The sequence below is a fragment of the Mugil cephalus genome, chromosome 19 (genome assembly GCF_022458985.1).
Source record: "Mugil cephalus isolate CIBA_MC_2020 chromosome 19, CIBA_Mcephalus_1.1, whole genome shotgun sequence".
Taxonomy (NCBI): domain Eukaryota; kingdom Metazoa; phylum Chordata; class Actinopteri; order Mugiliformes; family Mugilidae; genus Mugil; species Mugil cephalus.
In genome coordinates this window covers 20,326,029-20,336,839 of record NC_061788.1, presented here as the reverse complement: position 1 = coordinate 20,336,839, position 10,811 = coordinate 20,326,029, and the positions used below count along the sequence as shown (strand labels likewise).

Here is a 10,811-nt window from a genome sequence, read left to right as displayed (position 1 = left end):
ACAGACAGTCCTAAAACACACAAATGACAAGATAAACAAGAGATCCATTAATAAGAAGTAAATCTACAAAAAAAAACTTTCCCCATTTCATTCTTTCCTACATAAATATGAAGACAACATTTAAGATTCCGGCGATAATTTCATTTTAGACAGTTCATTGACTGAAAGACTCATTAATCAAATTAATATTTTATTTAATAGAGTGGTTTGACAGGTTGACTACAGAAATGCGGCAATTGAGTTCTTGATGAAACACTGTGGCCTGTGCCTCCAATGCTTTAATATTCTAGTCATAGTCTGAATAAAAAAATACCTAGACTAAATAATGTACATGAAAGACAAACTTGCCCATATTTGTCGGCCAACTCCTTCGCCTGTTTCTCCTGAACCTCCCGCTGGTCGGCAAGGTCCGCCTTGTTTCCTACCAAAACAATATCTGGGTTCTCACAGTAGGCGTTGGCCTGTAGCTGGCCTGGAAATGAATACAAATAAACAACAACAACAAACAAATCATTTTGTAATACTGAAAAACTGTACGCTGTTGCTAGATTTCCTGTGTCTTCTGTCCAACCTTCATTGTCGTCCTTTAATTCGTGTGCACATGATGATAAACCCATGTTTGGAAGCACTTACTATTTTGATGGCAGTGCTCGTAGAAAAAGATTCTGATCTGAAACAAGCAGTAAACATACTCATCCAGTTTCTGACGTTGAGAAAGCTCTGCTGGCTGGTGAGATCGAACATCAGCAGGAACCCCATTGCATCCCTGAAGAAAGCAGTTGTCAGGCTGCGGAACCTGCAACAAGAACACCAACAATATTGGTATTGTATTCAACATTGCACAAAAGCAAGCTAAATTCCTAACTTGTAAATAGGTCGTGCTATATATATATATATATGTATATATGTGTATATATATGTGGAATAAGGGCAACTGGACTTGTAGGGTTTCTGAAGACCTTTCAAAACTCACCCAAGTAGCTTCTTCCATTATAAAAGACTGGTGGAGACCTGTGGTTTAAACAGGATGAGGTATGATGAGAGTCTCTAAGGACCACATACTTAACTGCAGTTGGAGGAAACTCTTTTGGGGAATTGCTTAAAGAAGGAAAACTGGATCAAAACAGTCCACTATGCATCTTGTAGAACTGAAGGAGCTACCTCGATGAGTAGTGAAACATATTCAAGAAACCCAACAAGTCCAGTTGCCCTTGTTTGAGTATACAAAACAGCAATGGTTATGATACATTTCTAAATATATAAAAGAGAAAAAGAGTGATTAGTGGCAACAAATAATATACTCTTCCACAAACGAGCTAATAAGCTAAGAAGTAAGTGACCCGGAAAACTGAAATGAAAATGTCATATGTACATAGACATATATAGGAAGGTTTGCAATGAACTGTACTACCAAATGATCCCTATAATATGCCGACAATCAAGATAAAGAACCAGCTGTCAGGGGAGGTTTCCATGACATGAAAGACTGATCTTATAGGTGCAATAATGACTTTAGCTGCTTGATTAAATGATCGCAGAGATTGGTTTTTAAATGCAGGAAACTGTTTTGTTACAATGAGCTGAGTAAATGCAATTAAAATTGTGCAACTAATACTGACTCATCCAGCAGTGACTCATAAGGCCTTTCTAAACAGAACAACAGATCGCTGTCAGTTCCAATTAAAGACCACACACACATAACACGTTCATGATTGACACATGCAGTCATAAATAAAGATCTGCTGTTTCCCCCTCCAGCCCTTTAGCATACTTATACATGATGTATTTCAGCTATGGGCAATCTTTCTTTGATTTTACATTGGCTAACCAGAGACATTTTGAAAATATGAGAATTAAACCTAAGCAAAAAAAATTGATTTAATATGAAGTGAGAATGAAAAAGTATCCTAATTAACAAGAGCTGTTTTCCCCCATTCATTTCCATACAGCCAGCCTTCATGGAAAACCAGCCTAACTCATAGACTGTAGGAAAAAATCATGACATTACCTCAAAAGTGAAGCCAAAACATGCGGAGCTCCCCCTGGTGGCTGGCTGCACTAAAAGTCTTTAGCCGTATCTCCACATTAGTGGATGAACCAAACTAAAGTACACGGCAAATCCTTCAAAAATATAAATAAAAATCTGCTTTCTGATATTTTAGGTAGTTAATATGATACTGATGTATGTTCAAGTCAATTGTCTGCAAAGTTTTGTTTCAGTTATTTGATGAATTATTTGAACAGCATGTGACATCATGATAACTAACAATTGTCATACCAACAGCTCCATGAAGCGGTCTTGAACATGAGAGTAGGACCAAAAAAAAAAAAGAAAAAAAGTGCAGCATACAATCCGACATTTCTTTCTAACTGTAACAGGGTACAGCGTACTGTGGGGGATGGGTCTGAGAGTGCTGTGCAGACTGTGGCTACAAATTCACAAGATGGCATCAGTTTGACCAATGGGAAGAAGTAGAGACGAGTCATACATTTTGTTCTACAGTCAGTGTTCCAGCTCATCACACAAAAGTGCTACATTGTCTCTCAGAGACAAAGTAGGCGGTCCTAATAGGATAAAAAACTGCCCACCTCTCCTGTCCAGCTGTGTCCCAGAGCTGAAGGTGAACCTTGAAGGTTTTTCCTGCGGTTGTCCCATTGGGGTTAGATGCTGTGTAGAGCTGAGGACAAAGCAACATCACATGTTTAGTTGTAATGACTCTTGATGAAAGGTCAAATGGTTATATCCCAATAAGAGGCGTTTTTAAATTGATCTCAGTTCCTATGAACGGTGTACAACAATAGAATTACAAGCCCCCAAACTTACGCTCAGTCACAAGGTTAACTTTTAAGGAGCAGCCAGGGACTGGCCTTAGAAGATCTTTATGAATCCTTACAGATGGTGCTCTCGCAACAAAATATATTAAAACGTCATCAGAACATTGGGTCATACACTGAACAATCAATTATGCAGAAGTCGGGCTGGGCAACAAAGGTGATGTATTTGATTTATTTACTTTTGGTCTGTTTGGATAATCGGTAAAAAATACTTTTTAGAACCTGAACTCAAAACGCAGATTAGAAGTGACTCACACCAGTAAAATCATTTACCAGTAAATAATTGCTTCAGAGCTTGAAAACTGTTGCAAGATGATAGTTTCCCACACTTGCTAAATCCTTCCTTCTGTATCACTGTGCAGCATTTTTGAAAGATCAGTTTTCACTAAGCATCTTTTCACTTGCTATTTGAAGAGAAATGTCCCAATTAAAGCTGTTCCTCCATGTTTTCCCCTCTCCACTGCTTCACTGTGGTGAACATCTCAGCAGTTATGTCTAACACTCTGGACAGTGGTCCTGACTGCGTAATGATGAACTCTCGGGTGATGCAGCTGGTTTGGTCTCACCAGCTAGCCTCAGGCATCACTTGCATCTGTGACTCTTCCAGATGAGTCAGTCTGTCACCTTGTCTGACACTCTCTTGATGCCGAGTATACAAGGGAAACATTCACAGCAGTGCTTTTCCATTCAGTTTTGCAGGTGATAACTGACCTTCGGTTCAGGAAGCAAATTATGACACATTTACACTAGACAGCAAGTCCTTTGCCCTGAGTCACAACTGGGCCGAAAACACAGTCCAGGCCGAGCGATGCTTGGTCTCTTCAAGAGTTCTAAAGGTGTCATGTGGTATGTGGACCAGGAGCATTTTTAAATCCAGTTACATAGTAAAGTGACTGTAGATCAGACTTTGTTTATACCTCCTTACAACTCGCTCAGCTTGCTTCCTGTTCATGGTTTTTACCTCCTTGGACCACTGTGACTGGGTTCTCAAAACTGTTGACCATGAGCAATTTTATTTCTGACTGGATCTGCATTCATTATGAGGACAAAGCTGTTCATTTACTATTGTGTGTATATATCCCAGACCTTGACATGTAGTTAAGAGACACTCAGTGCCATTCATTTCATGAGTGTTCATCGTGTGGTTCGTCAGTGTATAATGAAACCTATGATGCAGCTCATTACTGTGGCTTAGGATTGCTGGAATACAACACTGGGTTTTCTAAACAAAAAGTAGGTGCGTTGGTGTATTTGAATGGTTTGTAATACTCACAGACAGTATTTCACTTCTAAGGAAAATTATCATGGTGGTAATTATTTTATTGTTTTTGCCATGATACACCAGATATATAGGTAATGTGGCAAAGTACACAGTACCCTAAAGGAAGACATTGTTTTGCAGAAAAACTGAAACCTGGGTCAATAATTTTGTCAAACTACATGTAGTGTGTTGTTTTTGTGTCGTTAAAGAGGCAGCAGGCAGTTTATGTGTTTTAATTGGTACATACTCCAAAGCATCATAGGAGCCCACCAATGAATGTGTGTATATATATATAATGTCTCGCATTTGGCGCATTAGGCCCCACATGGACCCCTAGGAGGATCCACTGACAGGAGTGAACAACAACTGTGATCACACATCTGACAACTTCTGTCTGAATCAGGCTAGAACGGTTTGAAAGCTGGTGTGACCTTAGCACACGCACAAAAATACATACTTAGGGGAGGTGAAGAACTGTAATCAATGTTATGAGTCATCTGCAGCAGTGGGATTAAAGCGGCAATGACTGGATTTCAGACTTCCTATGGAACCAAAGAGTACCCACCCTTTGATTTAGGTAACATCTTACACTGAGATGTATGTTTGTCTCAGATCATCAAACAAATTTAGATATTAGTAACACAATTAAACACAAAATGCAGTTTTTAAATGAACTGTTCAACAGAAAACTCGTGTGCCTTGTGTGAAAAAGTGATTGCCCTAAACCTAATAACGGGTTGGCCACCCAACAACTGCAAATGATCATGCAATGGGTTTTCCAGCATGAACTGCCTTTTTAAGGTCATGCCACATCATCTCAATAGGTCAGGACTTTGACTGGGTCTCTCCAAAGTCTTCATTTAGTTTTTCCTTAACCATTCAGAGGTGGACTTGCTGGTGTGTTTCGTGTCATTGTCCTGCTACAGAACCCAAATTGGCTTCAGCTTGAGGTCATGCCACAGATGGCCGGACATTCTCTTTAAGGATTTTTTGGTAGACACCAGAATTCACGGTTCCATTTATCATAGCAAGTCTCCCAAGTTCTGAAGCAACAAAATAGCCCAAGACCATCACACTACCACCACCAGATTTTACTGTTGCTATGGTGTCCTTTTTCTGTTACTTTTACGCCAGATGTAATGGGACACACACCTTCCAAAAAGTTCAACTTTTGTCTCGTCAGTCCTCAGAGTGTTTTCCTTGAAATCTTTTGAAACATCAAGATGCTTTCTGGCAAAACTGAGATGGGCCTTTATGTTCTTTTAGCTCAGCAGTGGTTTCGTCTTGAACTCTGCCACGCAGGCCATTTTAGCTCAGTCTCTTTCTGATGGTCGGGTCATGAGCATGACCTTAACTGAGGCAAGCAAGGCCTGCAGTTTTTTGGATGTTGTTGTGGGGTCTTTTGTGACCTCTTGGATGAGCTGACTCTGAGATCGTGGGCAATTTTGGTGGACCGGCCACCCCTGGGAAGGTTCACCACTGTTCCATGTTTTCACTATTTGTGGATAATGGCTCTCACTCAGTGCGTTTACATGCAGAGCTTAATCGAGCTATGCCTGAAATTCGACTTTCTGACTACAGTCCTTGTCCCAGTTTACATGCAGCGGAGAAAATTGAATAACTGTTCACCTCCTCCATACTAGGTGGCGATATGTGTCTTTTCAGCAGGTTAATACCACATTAATATGGCTCACTTTCCCGAACTATGACGTCATATAATAAACAAGATTTGTTCATGCGGCAGACTGGCATTTTAAACAACAACCAGACGGATAATACTACATTTTTTAATCTTGTACGTAATGTTCGCGCTACTTCTGGTGCAGATAAGACGCGCGCTATCCCTCAGATCGTTCTTCTACCAGCTCTGTTTATCTTCTGCGACCAGCTGTCTTGGATGTTTTTGTTCCGGGGTTACATGCCAGCATGGTGGTTGTGAAGCATGCGCACAGGCATTATCCAATTGAAAACTTCGATTCATTGTATACATGCCGGAGAAAATCGAATTTCAATCGCATTGTCTGGGTCTCAATTGGATAATGAGACGCAGAAATGCGTTTACATGCACTTAAGTTCTCCTGTTATAGTCCGATTAAGGCACTAATTTGTTTTTTTCACTGGTTGAGGTTCACTGGAGGCACAAAGCTTTAGAAATGACTTTATAACCTTTTCCAGATTAATAGAATTTAATGACTTTCTTCTGATTTGTTCCTGATTTTTTTGGATCTCTGCATGATGTCTAGTTTTTGAGGATCTTTTCATCATCTGTTCACTTTGTCAGGTAGCTCCTATTTTAGTGATTTTCTTGATTCAGCAGGTGTGGCAATAATCAGGCAGAAAATGGATCAGAAATGAAATTTCTCATTAGCCCTTTATAGTTTAAATACTTGGAAATTCTAAATTTTAACAGTAGAGTGTTAACGTAGGTCATCAAACTGTGAAATTTTTCTTTTTTTTAATTAAATTACATTAAATCACTCATTAATGTGCTTATCCATAAAAGTGGAGCTGACCTGTGCGAATGCGTCACATTAATATCTGAATCATAGGACGTCCTCAGGTAAAACCAATCCTGTGTGAATAGGGCTTTAGTTATGTTGTTTATGCCACAGTAATTCGTGTATAACCAACGCTATATCCTCACAGATTTATTTTAGGTTATTCCAGGATGGATGTGACACCATTTTGATATCCATATGGTAGTTAAATTAATTTGACTGTGATTCAGCCCAGTAACCATTGTAGGAGGTAAGCAGCACAAAATCCAGACCTGACCTGACCCACTGTTTGTTCTTTGATAAGTGGAGTCCAGAGAAAATGCCACAGTAACTATGGTAACCAAGCTTCCATATTCGGCATGCAGGGGGTATCAGAAAACTGACAGGAGACTTGAGATGAGCTCATTCAAACTACAAGGGCAAAAATAAATTACTCAACTTCACAACAAAAACATTGACCAGATTTTCCTCCTAAAAACTCACCACTCTCTTTTCCCTGAAGTCGATGCCGACTGTGGTAATAAACTTGGGGTTGAACTTGTTGTCTGTGTATCGGTACAAGAATGTGGTCTTCCCTACACCGGAGTCCCCCAGGGCAAGGAGCTTTATAAGGTAGTCATAATCTCCATCAGTCATAGTGATGACCGCAATAAACCTGTGGAAAACAGACAGAGACACAAAGTCACGTACTGGCGCAAACAGAGAAAAATAAGTCACATCCTCCATGGTTTTTCAGTATGCATCTGAAAAAATAGATAATGACTTAAATAATGGAACTGAAGAAAAGAGGAAATAAGAGACCATTCAACAAACAAGTAAGTGGACAGAAAACATGATCAGAAAGGAGTATGTGTTTGTGTGTGTCACTGTCATGTTGAATTATAGTAGTGGGGATCATCAGGTCATCTTGACCAGAACACAGCTTTCTGGGAAAAAAATAGGTTTGTGTACGTTTGTCTGAGAGCATGACAGCCGGTGAGAAAAGTGTATGTGAATATAAGAAAGCAGAAGAGACTGTGAAAAAGTAACATACTGTATAAACAACTCATTTACCAGGTTCAATACATCTATTAGTTTTGTCTGTGTTCATCTGTATGTATTTCAATAGTGAATCATAGGACAAAGGCAGTTGGAACTTAATAATTTTATTCTGCACCTGCAGAAGTTACTCCATTTTAATCGAAATGAGGTAGATAAAAATAACGTTTAGTCCCACTCCGAAAGGATTGATAAAGGCGTCCCTCAAGGATAGCAAGTAGGCCCACTGCTATTTATTTTGTAGCAGTAATTATTTTATTTTGTATCAACAGTATAAACCTCCACCACAAAACTTGTTCTGAAATATAAACACAATATATGCATCTCATTGCAGCGTGTGCCTTGATTTTGCCCATCCTATACAAGCTTTAAACAGACATAGATTCACTGAAACAGCATTTTAAATACTTGGGAATATGACTAGCCAGGAGACTGCCCTACAGAACATGTTAAAAAAAAAAAAAATAATTAATTAATTAATTAAAAATTTATTTTGATATTCTCAGGCTTGACTATTAAAGGTGTCCCTCAAGGACCAATATCTGACACACTACAACTTTTTTGTAAGTATTAAGTATATATTAAGTATTAAGTATGTATTTTGGTACAACAGGGCACACGTCGTTGACGTTTCAAAGATTTAAACAGACATCAAGTCATTGATCCCAAGTTATAGATACTTGGGAATATAAGTGTTCGTGGATCTACTGGCTTGAGTTTGTCTGGGGTTGGTTTGCCTCAGAGTTAAATGTGGTATATTTAGAGACAGGATCACAAGACACTAATTCAGTCAGCTGAGAGGTAGCATGTATAACACTACACTTTATTATAGTGATGTCTGGGATTTAGCAGGAACTCTGGTCTTCTCACAATAACCTACTTGTACATCAGACAGTACAGTGAGACTCAAGTGTGGCCAAATTTTCTGTAACATTCAGACTGAAGCAAAGATAATATACTGACATTCATAGAATTTTCAATCAGAAGTTATTTTCATAAAGCTAATTACCGTAAGGTAATTGACAGTGCCATTGTATGCTCTTAATCCGCGCACTGGTCACAGTAGTTATTAACATGCTGTATTTGTAGCCTTCTGCATTATTGCGCTGCATTTTACATTAGCACACCAGCATACTAATGCAATAATTCCTACTGAAGTACAGCAACAGAAGGCTCAAACGTCTCAGCTAACGGTCTAACAACTCGAAAATAAATAATCTTAAAACTGACTACAACAAACAAATGCTATTCCTCCTTGGTGGGAACACACAAGTCAGTAGGTAGCATCAACTCAGTTAGCTGAAAAGACTGCATTTAAAATGTTATGTTCACATCAGAAATGTAGAACTGCAAGGTCTGGAATAATATTCAGTGTCTGGAAAACACTGGTCAGTAAGTAATTTGCCTTGATTCGCGTTTTCTTCCTATATTAGGATGCACTTATACTTTATTTTTTATGTTGCTCCCACACATTTAGCCTCCTTTAGTCCTGGTATTGATGAAGGCCTCTGAAGGCGCACAGGGGTGATACAATGGAGATCAAGTTTATTGATTTGCTGTCATTGGTGGAAAACTGGGAATGCTTGTTGTGTGATCAAATGTAATTCCCCCAGGCTAAAGAAGTTAACAGCAGCTTGGTCAGCTGAGCCCAGAAAACGGGACAACACACAGTAACCCCGACAACAAATAGAATAGAATAGAATAATTCTATAAATGTGGCAATGTTGTTGTAAAAATAACTACTTCAGACTTAAATTGACATTTTACATTGACATTTTTCTATTTTTGGATTCGAGTTTTGATTTAGCTTCACTACTGTAGCATTAAGCAGCTAGGCTAAAGACACCAGTTTACAAATTTGTTACATTGAGGGTATACTATCACAATGACAAGCAACAGCAAATAAAATACACAGGCATTAAATGTTTATGGTCAATCACACAACTGGAGGAAGAGGAAACAAACAGTGAAAGACAGGACGAGAGAAGAAATTCTTTCTGCAAAGAGATCACTTCTCTTTGTGTGAAAACACATCATTACTGTCACTATCGTGACACCCATCAAGGAAGTTGTGTTTTGATCTCCCCCCTCTGTTACCCTTTAAAACCATGTGATAAGAACATACGGCTCCAAGTCACACTCTGACACACAGTCTGCAGATTCACAAACTAATCGAGTTGTGTAGCTCTAGGTTACCAGATTGAGCTTATGTATAAGATGGTAATGCTGAGTAAAGGACGAGCAGCCTTTTGCCACAGAGAACTAAAATGACTATCTGAGGCAGCATGCTCCGTATCTTCATGTTTGTGACCTCAGACCTCCACAAGGCTGACTGACAATACGTCAGTAGAAGCATCTAGAATCTGATAACTACTTGAAAGCCTAAAGCAACTAACTTCATTACGTGAAGAATGTTCAACCAAACAAGTCAAACATGTCTTATACGGCAGAAGTTCGGTTACAGTTATGCTTTGAACTAAATGCTGAGTTGTGAGTTATACAAGAAAGCTCAAATACGTGCAGTTGCCTTTGCTGTAGCTTTGTTTAAGAACACCATTAATGTTTGCAAGTTGTCCAGATGTCTGAGTCCATACCAAAATGGTCAGAATGTCATTGTAGAACGTTGTTGCCAACATTGGCAAAAAAGAATGAGACAAAGCAAGAAAGAAAGAAAGAATGGAAAACGGAGAAAAGTAACCGAGACACACACTATATGTCAGAAAGACTAGTTGACTTTGGTAGATGAGGTCACTGGTAACATCTTTACTGCATCTCTGACCAATGTTACATGATTGTATGTTTTTTTAAATGTGGAAACCACCTTTCCCTAACTCGAACAATTGATGACAATATTGTTGACAATATGATGGTAACCATCATAAAACCACAGAAAATAGTTTTAGTTTTATATATTTATAAAGAAAAATTTAGTTTTATATATGTGATACCAATCTCACTGGCCCTCGATCTCAGTTCTTCAGTATGTAATGAATGAACATCATGGCCCAATGAAGTACAACATATATATCTTGTGTCGCTTTTACGGCCAACAAATTAAATTCTACACTGACCTTAAATCAGTTTCACCGCCTGGAGAATCTACACTTGCACAGGAAAGCATAAATCCACCTGACAGAGCTGGAGTGCAATTACAACCTTTCAGTGCTTCGCTGCCTTAA

At 38.9% G+C, this 10,811-nt stretch overlaps 1 protein-coding gene across 3 annotated transcripts in view; it reads right to left on the bottom strand.

Moving 5' to 3' along the window:
- The window catches only part of rab27b (RAB27B, member RAS oncogene family), a 57,617-nt gene that overhangs the window by 6,654 nt on the left and 40,152 nt on the right, over positions 1-10,811 (bottom strand). For all 3 annotated transcript variants that reach the window (XM_047570702.1, XM_047570703.1, XM_047570704.1), the window contains exons 2-5: positions 7,078-7,249; positions 2,590-2,678; positions 693-796; positions 349-472 (exon numbers count right to left, since the gene is read on the bottom strand). In XM_047570702.1, coding sequence (XP_047426658.1) covers positions 349-472; positions 693-796; positions 2,590-2,678; positions 7,078-7,230 — 470 coding nt within the window. In that variant the 5' untranslated portion in view covers positions 7,231-7,249. The remainder of the gene's footprint in view (positions 1-348; positions 473-692; positions 797-2,589; positions 2,679-7,077; positions 7,250-10,811) is intronic.